At 42.3% G+C, this 21,822-nt stretch overlaps 1 protein-coding gene across 2 annotated transcripts in view; it reads left to right on the top strand.

Moving 5' to 3' along the window:
- The window catches only part of FRMD3 (FERM domain containing 3), a 295,333-nt gene that overhangs the window by 195,135 nt on the left and 78,376 nt on the right, over positions 1-21,822 (top strand). For both annotated transcript variants that reach the window (XM_001102733.5, XM_002800151.4), the window contains exons 4-6: positions 2,379-2,457; positions 8,773-8,870; positions 16,336-16,459. In XM_001102733.5, the coding sequence (XP_001102733.2) occupies positions 2,379-2,457; positions 8,773-8,870; positions 16,336-16,459 (301 nt within the window). The remainder of the gene's footprint in view (positions 1-2,378; positions 2,458-8,772; positions 8,871-16,335; positions 16,460-21,822) is intronic.

Raw genomic sequence — 21,822 nt, 5'->3', positions numbered from 1 at the left:
ATTGCAAAAGTGTAAAAACAACCCAAATGACAATTAAAAGGGAATAATCGAGTACATTCTGGTGTGTATTCATAATATGAACTATTCTGTAGTTACTATAGACGTTAAGTTAGATCTCTACTTACTATCCTGGAGGGATGGGCAGGATACAGCGTTAAGTGAGAAAAGTGAGAGAAATATGTACAGTATGATCTTATTTTGTTAGAATAAATTAAAAATCTCTCCACATATATAATATAATCAGTTGGCATATATTTGTGTGAGGATGGCAAAAGGAGGGGAAGAATATAGATGAAAGTTGTTAACATGGGTTGGAGAGTTTGGGGTGGGATGAAGTTGGGTAGGAACCTGAGACAGATGGGGCAGGATTAGAAACAAAGTGAAGAATGAAGTACGATGGCTTGTCTGTCTGTCTATCTATCTATCTATCTATCTATCTATCTATCTATCTATCTATCTATCTATCAATCATCTATCTACCTATCTCTATCTCTATTAAATATAGTACTTTAAACAAACTTAAAACAAAGCTAGGAAATGTTTAAAGATAAATTATTTTGTATTACAACTGAATTTCTAGATATCGTTAAAGATGAATGATGTATTTTTCTAAGCTTTTTCTTTGCTATGTAGAAGGTATCTGTTTTCTCCTAGTGCTCCAGGAAAAAAAGGTTCTTTGCTTAAATCTAGGGAACATAGGATCAGGTTAGGAGCACTCATCTCAGTTAAGAATTGTGCTAGTTGTTGATAGGGAAGTAGGGCGTTGAATAAAAAAGTTCTAACGTGTGTGTGTGTGATCAGTTTTTCTCTGCTGAGATCATCAGCAAGATGATGCTCTGCTTTTTGTAATTTAGATGCTATCAAATCATTTTTAATAATTGTTTTTCATATTAAATTATTCTTATTACACATTCATATTCAAGAACCCCGTGGTTCTTTCTGTGTAAAGGATTTGTCTACATCTGGAGTAGTCCAGACAGTATAGAGTTGGATGGCAGTTTAACCCTTGCGTATCTTGAAAGAGGAATTTGGGTAAAACAGGATATTGTTTCATATTCACATTTGGTTGTAGACTGAGAGCTGATCCCAGGTAGCTTTACTGATACAGAAGCAAATAAGTGGTATGTCCGATCCCTGGAAATAGTAATGCTAACTATCTTATTTCCTTGATTTTAAGATGTTCATTTTATATGTTAACTGAAATCTGAATGCATCTCACTACATTCATATGCATTTATCAGAGTAATATTGCAAATCAGTAGTGATCTTATAATTGAAGGTCTTGGAAGTCCTGTAGAATCCCCATTAGCTGGATGAGTTCTGGATATTTGATGCAAATCAGAACACTCCAGAATCATGAACCTCAACCAGAATTGCAGCCTGCATAGGATTTTCCCTTCAGGGAAACCAGAAAGTTATAAAAGTGTTTTCTTTTTTTTTTTTTCCTTTCTTTTCTTTCTTTTTTTTTTTTTTTTTTTCATTTCTTTTCTTTCTTTTTTCTTTTGTTTTCTTTTTTGAGATGGAGTTTCACTCTTGCTGCCCAGGCCGGAGTGCAATGGTGCAATCTCGGCTCACTGCAACCTCTACCTCCTGGGTTCAAGCGATTCTCCTGCCTCAGCCTCCTGAGATTACAGGCATGTGCCACCACGCCTGACTGATTCTTTTTGGTATTTTTAGTAGAGACGGAGTTTCTCCATGTTGGTCAGGCTGGTCTTGAACTCCTGACCTCAGGTGATCTGCCCATCTCGGCCTCCCAAAGTGCTGAGATTACAGGTGTGAGCCGCCATGCCCGACCAACAGTGTTTATTTTCATACAGGTGACTGCCTTTACAGATAGATAGATAATACTAAAAATCTGCAAAGTAGGATCCGTGCATGGCTGACTCCATCTTTTAAATCTTAATTTTAATTCAGAGGCACTATCATTTTGGGAAAGCTAGTCAAATGCAGTGACACTTTTTTTTTCCACCTCACAGGCTAAAAAAATATTTTGTGAGCCCTGCAACTTGAATGGTGCTTATGGGCAATTTATTTGTCACAAGGGTGGGAAGAATCAGAAGAGAAGTGTTCTCTGGAGCTGTGTGCTGGAGGGAACGAAGGAATGAAGGCGAGCTGTGATGTGGAAAAATGAGCTCACTGACTAGGTTGCTGGTGTTCTACATTTGCTCTGGGAGTCCTGTCAAGCATTTTCTTTGAGTTTTGTTGTTGCTGTCGCTTTGTTTTCTTGGGCATCATATCTGCTTCTTCCAGAACAATCACCCCCTCCCGGCCCCACTCCCCAGGCTAGCCTGTCAGGCTGCATGGCTGCCTTTCCCGTGTGTGTTTGAGGCCATGGTCTTTTGCTGCTTTTCTCATGCCTTTTCTTTATGATGTTTCAGCTCATCCACCATACACCATGTGCTTTAGAGTGAAATTCTACCCACATGAACCCTTGAAGATTAAAGAAGAGCTCACAAGGTATTTTTTGTTTGTTTGTATGTTTAACGTGCGCCTTTAACCAGCCAGGACCTCTCTGGTCTTGCAGGCTCCACGGCCTCCCGTCTACAGCTGATGGTTTCAGTGTTGCAGGCTCAGAACTCAGCGTTTTTGCTTGGAATGCTTCTCTTACACTGAATTGTTTTGTGATTTTTTAAAAAACAATTGTCATTGAGAGTGTAATTAACTGCAGAAAAAAAGCACTGGCTATGACGGGGGAGGTGTTCTCTGAAAACATCTGACAGTGGGGTGCTAAAAATAAATAGGAGGCATCTGTCGTTGAGACATGGGCAAATTCATACCCGGTGCAGTCCCTAGTCTATCTTTTGGATCTCAGCTTTTCTGGGAGGGAAAGGATCGCCTGGCAGAATGCACTGTCTGTCATCCTGCCTTCTGCTTGCTGAATGACCGACTGGGCGGCAGGCATCCCTCCATTCAGACTCTTCTCAGCCCAACTCTCCTGCTTCTGCTGGGGCTACAGCTTCAGTGTACCTTGGGGGGGGGGGGATTGGCTTCCTTGAATAACCTGGGCACAGGTTGTGAGCAGGACTTCAGGAGGATGGGAAAGAGTTGCTGTGCCCTTAGTTCTAGATGAGGCTCTGGCTTGGTGACCACAAAAATCACTTGCTATAATCATCTCTCAAAATAAGCTGCTTAGGTACAGATAGATGCAACAGAAAAGCAAGTGTAATCGGCTCTGATCATTGGCAGGGGGAGGTTTTGGGTTCTTGGATATTTTGCTTCCTTGTTATTATCCAGGGTCTCTGGTAAGCTTGACCATTAGTGGCGTGGAGGTGACTTTGGGAGGGAGCAGATAGTTCTGCTCTCTATTATTAATTTGCTCACAGTCATTTAGTAAGGTTTGTGCTGGGGGTGGGAGATGGGGAGAGAGGGGGTGTGTGCGTGGAAACGACGGTAATAGATAATGGACGTTATAAGCAGTGGTTGGGATTTTGCAATCTGGCCTGGTTTTTTCTTTTTATTGAGGTAAAATTCACATGACGTAAATTGATCTCAGCATTTTGAAGTGTATAATGCAGTGGCATTCAGTACATTCACAGTGTTGGACAACCCTTCCCACCGTCTAGTTCTAGAAGTTCTCATCACCCTCAGAAGAAACCATGTACCCCATAGAAGTCACTCCCTATTCTCCACCCCAGCCCCCGTCCAAGGCCCTGGCAACCACTTTTAGTCTCCATGGATTTGCCCATTCTGGACACTTCATGTAAATGGAATGGTACAGTATATAGCTTTAGTCTGATTTTGGATTGAAAATTTTAATTATTTATTTGATAAATTTGTTCTTACTTGCTGTTACTACCCAGGGGGCAGGGACTGAATTAGCTGCCAAAGACAGAGAGAGAGAAAGGAGAGAGAGAGAGCTATTTGTCCTGCCCTCAGGGTGCTAACAGTGTAATTAGGAGGATCAAATCAAATCCTAATGCCTCACTTTTGTCATTTGTTCTCTTTGTAATTTTGTCTGGAGGATAAAAATTGAGTATGTGTCACAATATAAATTAAGGATGGACATTTTGTTGTTGAGAAAAGTCCCATTTGAAAGTAAAAGAGCACAGCGTTTCAGTTAATAACCCTGGTTTCGCCCCTCTCAATCGTATTTGCTAACATTTTCCTACCTTTGACTAAATAGCTCAGGTATGAATAGTAGAATATCGTGACCCTTTTGGTTTCCAAAGGTAACTAAGATGTTCCACTGCCCTTACACAAGTAGAAATGGACTTTTCTTAGTCAACACAGTCCTTAGGATTCTAAATGAATTGAGAAACTGTGGACTGCCCCAGGTACTTATGGTTTGAATTCCTATCTTGAAGGCATTTAGTTTTTCTTGTATGATAAATTGTTATTTTATTATAAGATTAATCTAAAGTTTGAGAAGAATTTAATATGTGAGAAGTTAAGATCATGTTCATGACCATGCTTAAGAGTAAAGAAATGTTAAGAAAAAGACAAATTTAAAAATGCAAAATAATAAAAATAACCACAAAAGTTGATATTTGAAATCATTTTTCACCCTTTATCTCCCCATTTAAGCAATCATCTTACAATCCTTTAGATTTCTGGGGCTTTTGTAAATGCTCTATACATTGAATGTTACCAAAAGGATGTTGATTTTAATTTTTTTAGAAGAACCATCTTCTAATCCATGTAGAGATGCTGTTTTATTAATGGCAGCACAGTAATTTATGACTCAGACCCTCATGTGTTTTTGTTGCTTAATCTTTTTGTGCAGGAATGACACTAAAGGGAGATGCATTATTTTTTGGTAGCTATTATATTAAAAAAATGAGCATCCTTAATGCGAAACCATTTACAAGGCTCAGTGGATTATGTTGAATCCATAGTAATTCTCGATTATCTCCTGAGATCACTGATACGGGCGCAGCCCCAAACTCTGATGTGAAAGCTGCTTTTCTTTTCTCAGGAAGCTCTTGCCAAATTGATTTCTGAGTTATGGGATTAGAACCCAAGCCTCTCATTTATCAATAAATAGTTATCTGAAACTATTTTTCACTGCCAAACTCATCAAAAAGTAGAAAGAAATGCTTTTATGTTTGATGCACACATTCAATACACAGAAAAGAAACTTCATGGTATTTGGCCTGGTAGTTTACAGTCCTTAAAAAGGGCTAAGATTTAATCATTTAAAGCATTTGTGTGACTTTGCTATTCTGAATAGTCTAGGGCCGGTCCGCAAAGTGAGGTCCCTGAGCCAGCAGCATCAGCATTACCTGGGAGCTTGTTATAATTGCAGATTCTTGGTGTCTGTCCAAGACCTACTGAATCAGAAACCCCTGGCAGTTGGGTTCAGCAACCTATTTTCATAAGCCCTGCAGGTAATTCTGAAGCATGCCAAATTTTGAGAACCACCACTCTAAGACAATTTGGATTTTCAAAATAGTTTATTTTGGTAGCTATTGAAGTGTACAGTTTAGTATGTGCACAGATTTATACCACTAACACCATGATCTGATTCCAAAACATTTTCATCACCCCAGTAAGAAACTTTGTACCCAAGCAGTCATCCAGTATTCTCTCTTCTCCCAAGTTCCTGGCAACCAGTCATCTGTTTTCTGTCTCTATATATTTGTCCATTCTGGTTGTTTCATATAAATCAAAGCATGCAATGTGTAGCCTTTTGGGTCTGGCGTCTTTTCACTTAGCATAATGCTTTCAAAGTTTATCCCTGTTGTAGCATCTTCAGCATTTCTTTTTTTTTTTTTTATGATTGGATGATATTCCAGTGTATAGATATACCACATTTCTTTTATTTATTCATCAGCTGGGGGACATTTGGCTTGTTTTCCCTTTTTTTTTTTTTTTTTTTTTTTTGAGGTGGAGTCGTTCTCTGTTGCCCAGGCTGGAGTGCAGTAGCGTGATCTCGGCTCACTGCAGCCTCTGCTTCCCGGGTTCAAGCAATTCTCCTGCCTCAGCCTCCTGAGTAGCTGGGATTTCACAGGCATGAGCCACCACATCCGGCTAATTTGTGTATTTTTAGTAGAGACCAGGCTTTGTCATGTTAGCCAGGCTGGTCTCAAATTCCTGACCTCAGGCTATCCGCCCACCTCAGCCTCCCAAAGTGCTGAGAGTACAGGCATGAGCCACTGAGCCCTGCCCTGTTTTCACTTTCCAGCTATAATGAATAATGTTATTATGAACACTCATGTACAAGTTTTGGTGAGGGCTTAGATTCTGATTTCACTGGGTCTGGGGTAGGATCCAGAGGCCCACTGGTTTAGAACCTTATTACTCAAAGTGTGGCTGATGGAGCTGCACCACAGAATCCCCTGGAACTTATTTATTTATGTATTTATTTATATTTATTTTTTGAGATGGAGTCTTGCTGTGTCACCCAGGCTGGAGTGCAGTGGCGCGATCTCAGCTCACTGTCACTTCTGCCTCCTGGGTTCAAGCGATTCTCCTGCCTCAGCCTCCCGAGTAGCTGGGATTACAGGTGCCCACTACCATGCCCAGCTAATTTTTGTGTTTTTAGTAGAGACGGGTTTTCACCGTGTTAGCCAGGATGGACTCCATCTCCGGACCTCGTGATCCACCCAACTCGGCCTCCCAAAGTGCTGGGATTACAGGTGGGAGCCACCGCACCTGGCCCCCCTGGAGCTTATTAGAAATATAGAATCTCAAGCCCATCCCAGACCTTTTGAATCAGAATCAATTTTAACAAACTCTTCAAGTAATTCATGTGCACATTAAAGTGTGAGAGGCACTAGATTAAGCAGCTAGTCTGAGTCCTTACCCAATGAGTGTAATATGGTTCCTTTGACAGAATACGTACCAAGCTCCAAATTAAAAACTTATTAGGGACTGCCTTTATCCTCTGCACAAAATTTAATACTAAACTGGGGACAGAGATTGTCATTTGAGCCTCCACCATGCCCCCAGTGCCCACACAGCACAGTGCATGGCATAAAGCAGATGTTAGACAAAGATATGGTGAAGGAAAACATCAGTGAGCCACTGATTCCTTCAATGGCTCCAGTGTGCTTTCAGTGAACCAATGGCCCAGAAACAGTGAGCTCCAGTGCTCTAGGGTTGACAGTGTCCCTGTGACCTTAGCACACTAATCACCCTTTCTGATTCTCTACTTCTTTGCCTTTAAAATGGGGATTACGCATGTCGCTCCTCCTATGGCTGAGTAAAGATTAAATTACTTGGGCGCTAGAGATGTTTGTTAGTTGAGGTTCTCCAGAGAAATAGAACTAATAGGCTACACACACACATAAACACACACACACACATGCACACATGCACACACACCCTTTCATACATAATGAGAATTATTATAAGGAATTGGCCCATGTGACTATGGAGGCCAAGGTATCCCATGACCTGCTATCTGTACCTTGGAGACCCAGGAAAGCCAGTAGTTCAAAGGCCTGAGAGCCAGAGAGTCAATGTTGTAGATTCCAATCCAAGTTGAAGGTCTGAGAACCAGGAGCACTGAGGATAGAAGATTGATGTCCCAGCTCAAGCATCAGGCGGAGTGAATTCAGCTTCCTCTGCCTTTGTGTGCTATTCAGTCCCTCAGTGGATTGCATGAGGTCCACTCACACTGGGAAGGCTCATCTGCTTTACTCAGTCCACCAAGTCAAATGCTAATCTCTTCCAGAAACACCCTTGCCCAGAAAAACTGTTGAACCAGATATCTGGGTATCCCATGGCTCAATCCAGTTGACACATAAAATTAACCTCACAAGGTGATACCTGGGACTGATTGAGAGATGCGCCCTGCAAACCCCCAAGAAGACGAGAAAGAGAAAAAACATTGGTTTCTGAGAGTTAAACTCTAAAGTAAGCACGGAAAGAATCTGCACACATCTGTAAAGTTACTCTGCTCAGAAACAGCAGATCCCAGGCCTGAGCATGGAATGAAAGAACCTTGAGAAGATGAGGAAATTGGAAGAGAGCTTGATCAGTGTGGAGTAACAGAAAGGACGGGGACAAAATGAGCCTGAGCCAGGGGTTGCAACCTGGCACCCTGCTTTGCTGCCTGCCTCCCACCCTGCTATTTTTCTGGAAAAACTGGACACATTTAGTCTGCTTTTCTAGTGGCAGCACTAGGCTGGAGCTGTGTGGTGGCTGCCCCCTTTCTAGGGAGCCGCTGTGTCCCATCCTGCTTCCAGCACTTCTTACACCAGCACAGGTGACTTGCTCTTGTCATAGGCCACCCTGTGCCTGGTCTCAGTAGGCATCTGAGTGTGCCGTCCCTGGAGGGCAGAGACTACACAGGTGGCAGCTCTAGTTGTGCATCAGTTAGTTGCCTTTCTGGCTTCATAATAACTGCGACTGTCTGAGGTTGATTAATGTGTCTCTCTCCCCCTAAGAAATGGTGAGGCTGGCCTTATGTACTGATTGAGTCTGTTTCCCGGCTCTCCATTTGAAACAGAGCTAGGGCAGCATGTGCCTGAGATGCAGGTAGTGATGACAGTGGTCATGGCTATCCGCGTGTGGGAGTTTCTGCCAGGAGCTCTGGCCACTGGGTCCTGTGGCTTTCCTCATTTCTTCTCATGCCTCTTTGAAAAGGCAGAGCCTGCTCAGCTTTGGAAGCTGATAAGATCTGCTCAGCAGACACTTCTGCTTTTCTGAATTCAGAGGGCCCCTCTCAGCTTTCCTCTGCTTGTTCTACAAAGGGTTGGGCTTGTCTAAGCCAGTCCCTAGAGCTGGGAAAAGGTCTGGTCACCACTGGAGCTAAGCATGAACAATCCTACTTCTTCCAGACTTCAGCCAAAAGTTAGGGTGACCGTTTCTCCTTTTGTATTGCAGGTACCTTTTGTACCTTCAGATTAAAAGGGATATTTTTCATGGCCGCCTGCTGTGCTCCTTTTCCGATGCTGCCTACCTGGGTGCCTGTATTGTTCAAGGTAAGTCTGGCCACAGCTCACCCATACTACCATTGCACTGTGGAGCTCTGGCTGTTTCAAGCCTCCGTTTTCTCCCACCCGTGGCCATCCTGCCTGTCTGTGGCTGGAGACCATGTAGGACTCGGTACATAGCAACGGAACCCCTACTCACCTTCCGTTCCGAGCCAGTGGAGTCCGGGTGGAAGGCTGGGCTGAGATGTTCACAGGAGCCTCTGCAAAAACAGAGTCCCTCAAGATCCCATGAGTCAGAGTCAGAAGCTGTCTTTCAAAGGGGCTGGAATGTGGAATGGGTGGGTTTATAAGAAGCTCTGAAGGGATGTGGGTATTGTATGTTCTCAGTTCCAAATGCTAGATGAGAGGCCTAATGGACATATTGAGGGGGGAATCTGCATCCAGGAAGATGGGTGTTAAACAAAGGGGTCATCCTTGGAAGCATTTTCATGTACATCTGTCTGTCTGTCTATCTATCTATCTATCTATCTATCTATCTATCTATCTATCTATCTATCTATCCATCCATCCTATCTATTCGTGTGTGTATGTGTATACATACATACACATCTATTATGTCTAATTCCTCAGCTCTTCTAGCGATGGGCATGGTGAGGAGAGCACAAGTCCCATAAACTGTCATACCACCATTTGAATCTTTCTTCCCATTTCCTGGATGGTTCACCATGGATAAGTTACCTAGTTACCTAAGCTTTTTGGGGATCAGTTTCTTCATCTATTAAATGGGATAGTCATCCTCCTTTCCTGGCCATGTGATTTCAGAGACCACTCTGCACCAGGCCAGGGGTAGCAGAGGCCCATTAGAAGTGACTACTGTTCATTTTCCAGTTGAACAAACCCTGGGGGAAATAGCTAATGTGTTGACATGGGTTAGGTTCTGAATGTTTCCACCTAGTAAGGAAAGCGGTTTGAGGGAAGGAGGCCTCCAGGGCCTGAGGCACCACATGGCCACGGATGGGCCCAACACCCAAGTGAAAATGGCTCAGGTGTTCTGTTCCCCTGGATCAGCTGAGAGGCAACTGGAGGGACTCAGATGATCCAGCTGTTTATAGCATGAACATTAACGACATGTTTATGAGAGAGAAGGTGGGGCGGGCGGAAAGAGAGAGAGAGAGAGAGAGAGAGAGAGAGAGGACTATGTCAATCTTCCAATGGATCTGGAATAACACAGGAGCTTCTGATGGTCATTAGTGGTCATCAGTGATGATCATCTGCCTACCACAACACTTAGCTTGTCACTGATGGAGAAACCCGTCATTCTCCTGGGGTTTCCCCTGTGGCCCACCGCCCTCCCTGTGGGATGCTCTGTGCTGTGAAATAGTTCCTTTGATCCTCTTCTCAGTTGTGTTTGGTCTCTGAGAATTCCAAAGCGGGTGTGTGTGTTGTGTTTCGCCCCCTTCCCTGGGAATAGCCTCATTCTGGATAGCAGATTTTGGCAGAGGTGTTAAAACCCTTGGGTATTTTCCCGTTTCAAGCACTACAGTTGATACTGTGATGGGAAACAACCCTTTCATCTGCACTGAGGTAGAGAATGTGTTTCTGAAAGCTACTTCTCATACCTTGGAGTGAGAGGACTGTAAATCCCATAGTTCCCTTCCTCCATGATGAAGGCTGCACATCTCGAGTTAGGGTGTACTGTCTTAGGTAAGAGACAAAGGAATCGATACTAATCCAAGCAACAGACCAGCATATGAGGATTTCAGAATGCATTTAGGCCTTAGTGAATTACCATCAATTCTCCTAGGACACGCTCAATATGGATCTATAATGGAAGGCTCGCCATCCTGTTTTCTGTCTGAAATAAAGCCAGGGAGCCTCCATCCAGACGATCAGGGCCCTATTTTATCCCTCATTGCTATTATTACTGACCACACACACACAGACACTGTGGAGAAAGTAGAGTGGGAAATGGACTGGCAGACCTCAAAAAGACCTTTGGGCTCTCAAATGCAGTGCTGTCTGTGGTCATCTATAGCAAATTCAGTAAAAGTGGTTCATAAAGGTCCGATTCTCGGGTGAGTACTTCAGCAGCTCTGCATTCACAAATACAGATATAGGTTGGCGTTTCAGAACTGCTTATTCTTACAGAGTAACAGGGAAGATGGAGTAAGTGATTATCAATAGGAGGCACTGTCGCCCCTCATCGTCTTGTTTGCTAACCCTCTTTCAAGGAGTATGTTTTAAGTTCAGTATATTCTGAGTTTATAAAAAACAGTCAATCAAGTTGGATGTGGTGGTGCACACCTGTAATTCCAGCTACTTGGGAGGCTAAGGCAGGAGGATTTCTTGAGGTCTGGAGTTTGAGACTAGCCTGGGCAACATAGCAAGACCTTGTCTCTACAAGGAATACAAAACCAATCCATCACCTGGAGTTTCGCTGCCTGTCCATACTGAATCCAACAAGCACATTCAAGACATGCAATGCATTTTCTTTCATAATACAAATTGCAAAACAAACACAGAATCTTTGGGATCTATTTATATTCTTTCTTGGTAAAAATATCTTTCCTGTTCCTTTTACAAAGCAGCACCGCAGCAGAATTCAACTTATCTCCTCCGCCTGGTGTGTTCAACCCCTGTAGAAATCTTGACTCCTGCTGAACATTCAGAACTCAGTCCAGAAGTCACTTCCTCTGATAAGTCTATCTGGACAACTCGCCCTAAAGCAGCTCCCTCCTGCACGTCATTCTTTCTCAGAGCCCTGTTGTGTTTTCTTGCAAACACTTAGATCTTGAGTTGTTTTTGGACTTACTGTGCATTTCCTCCTATATAGAATCTAATTCCATGGGAGCAGGATCTGGGTGCTTTTCACAGCAGTCTTCCTGTGTCTGACACACAGCAGGTTCTCCACTAAATATGTTAAATGAATCGGGGCACTTGCCTGAAATGAATCGGGGCACTTGCCTGAACTCCAGGTGATTGGTGATTGACTGGTTTTGTATTTTGTGTAGAGAGGATCTCACTATGTTACCCAGGGTGGTCTCAAACTCTAACCTCAAGCAATCCTCCTACCTCAGCCTCCCAAGTAGCTGAGATTACAGGTGTGCACCACCACACATGGCTTGATTGACTGCTTTTAATAAACTCAGAATATACCGAAGCTTCAAACATGCCCTGATTAACCATAGTTAATTGAATCAGGCAGAAGCATTTAACGTTTAGTTAAATTTAACATTTTGTTAAATGACTGTGCCTGATTCATTTAACATTTAGCTAAATGATTGTGCCTGATTCATTTAACTATGAGAAAGATTAGTTGGCCGCCTGCTGGGATGGTATCACTATCTCATTCATTCATTTGTTCATGTGTTCTCCAAATACTTCCTGAGCAGTTGCTAGGGGGCCACATGGCAATACAAAATTCCTGTGGGAAGATGGACAAGGAAACAGGGCATTGTGACCCTGCATTGATGGCTAGATGGAGGAACACACAGGCCCGATCCCTGCTATGAGTGTCCCAGGAGGGCTCCTGACTTAGCAAGGGTGGGTCAGGGAAAGCTCCTGAAGGAGTTGGCCCTGGAGCTAAAGGTCCTGCATCTCAAATTCTTTTGGAATAGTCCTTTCCAAACCAGGGGAAAGCCTGTTGCTTTTTAGACTTTCTGTTTCTGATCTTACTCACCCATTCACTTCAAACTCATTGGATTTTGCTCTTAGAATTGAACGCTTTTAGAAAAGTGCTAGACCTGGTTTCAAACCACAGGGCCTGCAGTTGTATGTCATGTGTTACAACTTCAACTTCCAAGTCATGAGCAGGAGGGAGAACCATGGTTGCTTACCCAACTCCTCTTGGTATGAATAGCTAGAAGTCTTTATTCATTAAAAAAAACCTGCCTTCTGCTTAAGGTGAGGTCAGAGTTAAAGACAAGCTTTAAGGGATCAGAGAGCATGGCCTGTGGTGGGGATAGTGTTAGTCTTGTCAGCAATCCAGTGCAATCTTCATGACATTTCTTCTCTAACGTTTTTAATGTTTGCAGTGTTTAGCACTGCAAGTCTATAATATCTCACAAGATTTCCTGGAAAGAAAAGTGCACCCTCAGAAATGACGCTCTCCCTCACCAACCACTCTGCAAGCTGACGTTTGCATTGAAGATGACCCAGTTTCATATTGGTTGTCCATTATCCCATCATCTGTGGAAAATAGAAGCACTGGGATTGTCCATCTCCTAAATATTAATGCCTGTAGCTAGTTCACAGGGGCACAAGCGTGTATGTGTGTGCAGGTGGACATGTTACATGTATTTCTTTTGGAACATAGGTTGAGTTAATCATCAGTTTATGGCCCACCTCTCATCATTGGTCCCTTTAGGCCCATGGATTGATTGACTTCCCTTTTCCACTCCTAAGGGCAACACTGAAGATATATATATATATATCTTTGTCTTTGTATCCATCCCTATAAAATGATGAATATTGTTTTTTGTGTCTATACTTCTAAGTTTCATAAATTAAATGATGGTATAGAACTCATCGTATTCCCTCCTTTTTACGCTCAGAACACTGCTTTTGGGGTCTGTCCATATTGCTGGACATACATGTATTTTGTTGATTTTAACTGTGACAAAATATTCCAAAGGGTGCATCTTCCATGTTTTACTTATCCATCTGTCCCGCTAACAATAAACACCCAAGTTGCCTCCAACTTTGACTATTATGATTAATGCTGTCATAAAAAAAGTTGAACATATCCTTTTTTGCACCTAGAGTTTTTCTAGGAAAAATGCCCAGAAATGGGATTGCTGGGTCATAATATTTGACTAAATACTCCCACCTTGCTCTCTGGAGGAGCAACATGTATCTAGCACCCTTCAGCAGTGCACAAGTATTTTTGTTTTCTCGTGTCTCTGCCAACTCCCTAGTTTTATTGCCAATGTTATAGGTATAAAGTAACATCTTGTTTTGGTTCGTATATCTCTAATTATTCATGTGTTTGAGCATCTCTCCCTACACTGGCCCTTAGGGTTTCCCCTTCTTTGAATTGTCTGTTCATTATCCTTTGACCATTTCTCTATTGGTCTTCCTGTCCATTAAAAAAATAATATGTAAGGATTTCTTCTTTATTCTAGATATTAGTCCTTGTCGGCTTTAGATTGTGAAAATATGTTCTTTCAAGTTGTCATCTCTCTATTACTTTGACTCTGATGTCCTTTATTAAACAGAAATAAATTTTAACTTTGGTATGATCAAATTAATCAATTTCCCCTTTGTGATTGATAGTATTTTGGGTCTTATTTTAGAAGTCTTCCCTCGCTGTGGTATATGTTCTAGGTTGTTTTAAGAACTCTGTAATTTGAATTTTGTTCAGAAGCTTTAAAGAGCTTTGCTTTCCTCCTGGTTATGTACTTTTCCGGTCATCAGATGATGTGACAATGAAGGGAGAGTGGATACAAATTACAGAGTTGGATGTAATTTTTCAGATGCACTCAAGGCATACTAATTTTTTTCTACCTCAAAGTCATATTGGTGATCAGATTCTTCTAATACAGTTTTTCCACTGTCTTTAGTCTACTCTCCTGGGCCATATCTTCTGTTTCTTCCAGAGACACTTGCTTCTTCTGGCTCATTTTCCTTAGCATGCTCATGGAACCAATAAAAAGTATTCTTGATGCCAGATATCACCTTTGCTCCTCTATGCTGTGGTTCACACACGTATCTCTGCTTGGCCTTCTGGGTGCTCAGAGATGTGTAGGCATTTCTCTTTTTACCCTTGAAGATCTTCTGGAGGAGACCTTTGTTAGTGTCAGCTGAAGAATCATGAAGTACATAAATTTGGAAAGAAGAGCTTTATTTCTCACAAAGGGTTGCAGCTTGCAGGGTGGTCATTCTGACAGGTGGGGAAACGTAGCCTCTGGCCCGAAGCTGGAAACAAGCACTTCAAGGGTGGGAAGAATAAGACAAAGATTTATGCCAAATGGGGTGGCCAAGTATACATATTCAACAGGTTATCGTAGGAGCTATGAATATTCACAAAAGGAAGGCACAGGCATGCATAGTAGGCTAGCACATAAGCAACGTGCATCCCATGTTCACTTTTGGGTGGAGACTTAACATTTAAACGTATTATCATTAGGGCCTATACATCAAAAGGTGAAGCAGAGGACAGAAATGCCCTCTGTGCACAGCCTCCATAGACTGGCTAGAACCACTTTGTGGTCAGTGGTCTCTTACCAAGAAGGAATGCTGGTCAGTTGCTGTCTCAGAACCACAAAAGGTAGGGGCAGCATCGGCGATTGGTTGATATCAGTGGTGCAATCTTTCAAAAGGGCGGGTTTCTGTTTAACCCTTGGTGTAGGAAACCTAATAGCAATTAATGAGGGAGGAAGTATAATGAGCTCCGACCTCATCATGTATGGGAACTCAGTTTTTAAGAGTTCTCTGGGGCCGCTTGTCCAAGTGGGGGCAATGTTCAGTCTGTTGAAGGGCTTAGGATTTTATTTTCATTTCTTGTTAGAATCCAGCAACAACTTTAATTTGGCATGCTCTTCTGTTTTAGATGTATACTCTTTAATTTCAAGAGCAATCAATTTGCTTTTAAGTGCAATCCCACTGGGTTCCTTCTTGTTGTGATTTTTTAATGAATAAGCTACACCTGCATAAGCCTCAGAACAGGCCGCTCCAGTCAGGGAATTCCTGGATGCAGAGGATATTAGCTGTGAATGGAACCCCGATGAATGTCCACTGGTTTCCATCTAGAGGTGGTACCACCTCCTATCCTGGGGAGCACTTGGAAATACTGGGACAGGGGCATTAAATTTTTTAAAAATTAAAACATTTTAAATCAAACATTATATATATTTATGGTATATAACCTGATGTTTTGAAATATGTGTGCATTGTGGAATGGCTAAACCGAGCTTTACATATGCATTACCTCATATACTTATCATTTGTTTCTGTGTTGAGAACAATTAAAAGCTACCCTCTCAGGCCTTTTTAAGTATACAGTATGTTGTTTCTAACTATAGTCTCCATGTTGTACAATGCTGTCTTGAATGTATTCCTTCCATCTAACTGAAATCCTGTATTCTTTGACTAACTTCTGGGAGAGAGCAGCTTTGATGGTCACAGTGCCTGGGTATGCTGCTAACATCTAGTACCTGGAAGGTGGAGGTACTAAATGTCCTACAGTTCCTTGGAAAATCTGAAATAATAAAATTGTTTAACCCCCAAAATGCCAATGGTGTCCTCACTGAAAAACAGTGATTTAAATCCATTATTATACTGATAAAGAAGGTGAGACCCAGAGAAGATTCTCAAGATCCCAAGCTCACACAGCTCGATCTGAACTGTAATATGACCCTGTAGACACTCAGACTTTCTCTGGGTACAGATACATATTTTTGGGTGAGCTTATTCCAGCCTCTTCTTTTGGATGGCAGGAGGCATTCCATATGCACCCTGCTCATGTTATTGTTTTTAATGTTTCTCTTTCTCTTTATTTTTTCACTCATTACAGCTGAGCTTGGTGATTACGATCCTGATGAGCATCCTGAGAATTACATCAGTGAGTTTGAGATTTTCCCCAAGCAGTCGCAGAAGCTGGAAAGAAAAATAGTGGAAATTCATAAAAACGAACTCAGGTAATCTGGGTAGACATTTGTGAAAATGATAAAGGTGAGAAAATATTCTTACTGCAGGGAATGTGGAAATCACATCGTGAAGGAGGAATATATATAATGAATGGGTAGGCCGTTTTGGGTGGCAGTGCAATTTTTCTAGGCACTGTCAAGGACACCCTGGTGTCCTCCGTCAATAACAATCTCAACAGTGTGGAGTCCCATAAGTAGCTGTTTGTGAACCATCAGTAGTTATTAGAGCCATACCTTTTCTTACACATATGGATTTCTAAGCACCCTGAGCTTCTGAAAGTGGAATCTAAGGTAAATAAGTAAACCTTTCTGATTTGAATTTTGTATTGTCTTTTTCCCACCTGTGGCCATAGCTGGAAGCATTGACTCCAAGTAGAGTAGAACCCATTGGCAAGATTCCCTTTGCTGAGCTGCTCTTAAGATGACAGATTTAGTGTTTGATCCTCTTTTTCTCACCTGTGATGCTTCGATGATAGCCGCACAGTAGCAGCGGTAGGAGTAGCAAAATTGCATACAGCATTCACCACGTTCCCAACACTGTTCTAAGCACTTTGCACATATTAACTTGTTCAATCTTCACAGCAACGTAGGAGATAGATTAGTGGTTATTCCCATATTACAGATGAGGGAACTGAGGTCCAGAGAGGTTAAACAACTTGCCCAAGGTCACATGGCTAGTAAGTATCAGAGCTGGGATTTGAATTCCGGCAGCCTTGGTCTAGAGTCTGAGCCTTTATGCACTCTGTGATGCTTACACTCTACATGGGCTGCTGGGAATAAAATGAAGTGTATGTAGGGATCATTGCCAACTTGGAATTCAGGTAACTCAGGTAGTCTAGCCTGTAACTAGAATTTAGATACTGTGCAAACTACAGAAAAAAAATCATTTTGGTAATAGCAAGCATGGGCAGTGTTATGACAAGTGTTGGTGAAAAACTGCAAGAACTGAGATGCTTCCATGTTCTGGGCCTCTGGTAAGTATAAAGAAAATTGCATCACTGGATTATGCATTCTGGAACAGACAACTGTCCCCGTGTGAGGAAATTGCTCAAGCTCCCTCCTTTATGCAGGCGCGCCCCCTACTGGTGAGTCTGGGAAGCGTATACGTGGGGGCATTCAAGGTGGCAGCTTATTTCAGCTGGGAAAATATGACGCTTAGTCTTAGAGATAAAGATGATTAGACATCAAAACATTGTACCTCTTTCAGAAAGCAACATGCCATCTATGTGGGTAATTTTAGAGTATTGTCTCCTAAAGCCTTGTTGAAGATACATGAAATTCTCACCACTCTTTTGCTATTTTGGAGACAAATGTACTAGAGGTAGAAATAAAGTTCCGATATTTTTGTGGAGGGGTTTGTGGCAGAGCAGTGTTCTGGGGAGCACAGGGTGAGAATCCCTGGATGAAGGAGCTGCAGCCACTGTTTGAACTGATAGGAGATGGAATGGAAAGGTTTTCTATGCCCTGAATTTGCAGGGTCTCTAATGCTCAGAACATATGATAATAATACACATTTATTGAGCATTTACTTACTAGATGCCAAAACATTGTGCTAAGAGCTTTAAGTGCATTATCCCACTCAGTTCTCCCAAACTCTATTAGATGGACGCTATTGTTCTTTCTAGCGTGGGATGAGGAAAGTACAAGCTGAAGTGGTTAAAGGACTTGTACTGAGTAAATAGTGGAGTCAGGACTTGAACCTTGGGTTACCTGGTTCAAGGTATGCCCATGCTCTTCTCCCTTTGTTGAGCATGGCAAGGGAATCAGGTAGTCAGGTAGATGTTTCACGGTGATCACCATGTCAACAGTGCTTGAGGATGGAGAACCAGGGCAGGAGGGCCGGCTAGTAATTTCTGGTGTTCAGACATGGAATGTGAAGGACCTGAAAAAGAATAGGAGTAAAGGAAATGGAAAGAAGAGAGTCATGAGAGGCATTGCAGCCAGACTTGGTGATCCACAATTTCATGAGAAAATGAGTGAATCAAAGAAGATTCCAGGTTGTTCTATTAACATTCAGAAAGCTGTAGCTTGGACCCTGGGCCAGCAACTGGGCTTGTGGAGATCCCTGGAAGTAGTCATCATGCACTCAGGGAAGACAGGGGGTCATCAGTCTGTCACACTTTATAAATCTTGGAAGTAAGTTCCGTGGTTTGATCAAAGCTGCTGTTCTATGGCACATGTGGTCCTGCACATTTGTAACATCCATTAAGCCTTTGCGAAGAGGTCAGAGTTGTATGCCTGAAGGATGAACCTGTCAGGAATCATATCGCATTGCAAGGACAGCTTCCGGAGGCATTTCCCTGTATATTTTTGCTCATTGTCTCTAAGGAGTCCTGCATGTCATTCAGCATCAGTGTAGCAGAGAGATACTTTTGCTTTGGAGGGTAAGACAAGAAGAGCAGAAGAGGCTGACAGTGCAGAGCGAGAGGAGCTCTCTTGCGTCTGATGGGAAACCTGCTACAGGGACTGAAGGTGCTCTGGGGGTGCCACCGCCCCTTCACACACAGGTCAAGAAAGCGTTATCTGTCTTGTGTAAGGAATTGGGCCTTGGATTACTCTGCAAACCTGACCATGCCAGGAAGGAGTCATGGATGGAGGAGACCTGTGCTTGGCTGCACCAAGCCATGGCCATCCTGTTCTTCAGTGTCACCACAACACCCGTGACCCTCCCACGTAGCTAGGGATAGTGTGTGGCCATCGAACTGCTGTTCTGAAGACATCCTGAGAGGATTCCAGCTGGCCTTTTTTGGGGTTTGAGGGACCCGATAAATAACCTCCTTCTTCCTGCCTGCTTTCTGAATCAGCTGAGAAATAAAACACAATAGGTGCTCAAATATTAGCAGAAATGATAATTTACAGTGAGATCAACATCTTTACCCTAGGAGGGAATGGTTTCACAACCTTCTCCCAGTCTTTTCATTGATTAGGATTATTCTGCTCCTATGATCTCTGAGAAAGGAACAAAAGCTTCCATTCTTGGCAGAAAATTAATAAGAGAGAAAGAAGAAATTTCCTCTCCGGGAGGCTACACACTGTTTGAAGGTGGGACCAAGATGGCCTGATAGATAGGCATGAATAACAGAGTTCTTTGGGAGATGGAGAGAGAGAGAGAGAAAGATAAAGAGAGAGAGAGAGAGAAAGAAAGAGAGAGAGAGAGACTTTTCCTTGGAGTTTTAAGAAGACCAAGATGTTAAGAAGAATTTTCATGAACTAAATTAAATTGATGACTGAAGGTAAAAGTTCATGCTTGGATCAATGTTTCTTCTTCTGAGTCCTTCACTGTACTGGAGGAGGTAAGGTAGGTAGAAGTCACAGTTTTGCAAATATAGTAGCATATTATCATTATTGATCATCTCTATATAGGTCAAGATCAGTTAGATTATTCTGAGGAAACAAACCCCCAACGCTCAGTGGCTTAGAGTAAGAAAGGCTGCTTCTTTACTCTGTTCTGTGCCCACCAGAGGCCAGCTGGGGAGCTCTGCCCACCATTGTCACTCAGGGAAGTCAAAAGATTGGATTTGCCAGATGTTGAGCCACAAGGAAAAGAGCTCTGAAAGGTCATGCTTCATTTCGGAAGTGATTCTTATCACTTCTACTTACAACTCTCTGATCAGGACCTGTCCCAGGATCTTACCCAGGATCAAGGAAATACAGTTCTATGGTGTTCAGAAGGTAATAGGAGCTGGAAACAGTGGGCACACAGCCCTTAATGGCCCTCACAACCTCATTGACTAATAGAGTTGTTTTTCTTTTTTTAATAGACTTTATTTTTTAAAAGAGATATTTAGGTTTACAGCAAAATGGAAAGGAAGACACAGAGATTTCCTCTATACCTCTGTCCCACACATGCATAGCCTCCCTCATTATCAATATCCCTCCTAGAGTGGTACATATATTACAACTGATGAGCCTACATTGTTACATTATAATCACCCATAGTTGGTAGTTTACATTAGAATTCACTCTTGGTGTGCACTCTATAGGTTTGATGAATGTATAGTATCATTCCATTGCAATACCAATAGCATTATAGTATTATACAGAGTAGTTTCCCTGTCCTAAAAATCATCCCTTCTTCTCCCCTAACCCCTGGCAACCACTGATCTTTTTAGTGTCTCTATAGTTTTTGCCTTACCCGGAATGCCATAGTTGGAATCATACAATGTGTAGCCTTTTCAGATTGGCTTCTTTCACTCAGTAATATGCATTTAAGTTTCCTCCATGTCTTTTCTTGGTTTGAGAGCTCATTTCCTTTTGGCACAAAATAATATTCCATTGTCTGTATGTATCATAGTTTATCCATTCACCTGCCGAAAGACATCTTGGTTGCTTCCAAGGTTGGGCCATTATGAATAAGGCTGCTATAAATAACTGTGTGTAGGTTTTTGTGTAGACATAAGTTTTCAACTCATTTGGGTAAATACCAAACACCATGATTGCTCTATCATATGGTAAGAGTATGTTTAGTTTTGTAAGAAACCACCACTACACTGTTTTCCAAAGTGGCTGCAGCATTTTTCATACCCACCAGCAGTGAATGAGAGTTCCTGTTGCTCCACATCCTTGCCAACATTTGGTGTTGTTAGTGTTCTGGATTTTGGTCATTCTAATAGATGTGTAGCTAATAGAGTTTCATTTAGAAAGATTTTTATAGAGGCATCTCTGGGCCTTTTAATATCACGTGAACTAGATGATATGGAAATGTGTCACTTACATAACCCACTGAGCTGAATGATTCTTCTAGGTAAGGGCTAGTTAAATATTTTTGGCTTTCTGGGTCATTCGGTCTCTAGTGCAGTGACTCAGCTCTGTTTTGGTAGAGCAAAAGCAGATATAGACAATTCATAAATGAGTGGGCCATGATTCAATAAAACTTTATTGACAACACAGGTGGCAGGCCACATTTGGCCTATGGGTCATAGCTTGCTGACTCCTGTTCTAAACACATGGCAGAGCAGGTATGGAATAAATTTCTACTTCACTGTCCTGCCTCTATAGATAATTTTAAGTTATCAGGAGCCATAGTTGTAAAACTTTATGTGAAAAATAATCTCTTGTAATTTTCAGACTTTAAGCTTGGTGTGCAGAGATGAGGTCTTACCTGGGACTGCTTTAGAAATAGGTTATTCCTCCCTCTAGAGCCCTCTGGTGGCTGGAGGAAGCCATTGCTGCAACCACTGAGGACTTGATGGTCTTGTGTTTCTTTTTGTTTGTTTGTTTGTTTTTTGAGACGGAGTTTCGGAGTTTCGCTCTTGTTGCCAGGGCTGGAGTGCAATGGCGTGAACTTGGCTCACTGCAACCTCCACCTCCTGGGTTCAAGCAATTCTCCTGGCTCAGCCTCCGGAGTAGCTGGG

Source organism: Macaca mulatta, chromosome 15 (genome assembly GCF_049350105.2).
Source record: "Macaca mulatta isolate MMU2019108-1 chromosome 15, T2T-MMU8v2.0, whole genome shotgun sequence".
NCBI lineage: Eukaryota > Metazoa > Chordata > Mammalia > Primates > Cercopithecidae > Macaca > Macaca mulatta.
This window is presented reverse-complemented; position numbering and strand designations above follow the sequence as displayed.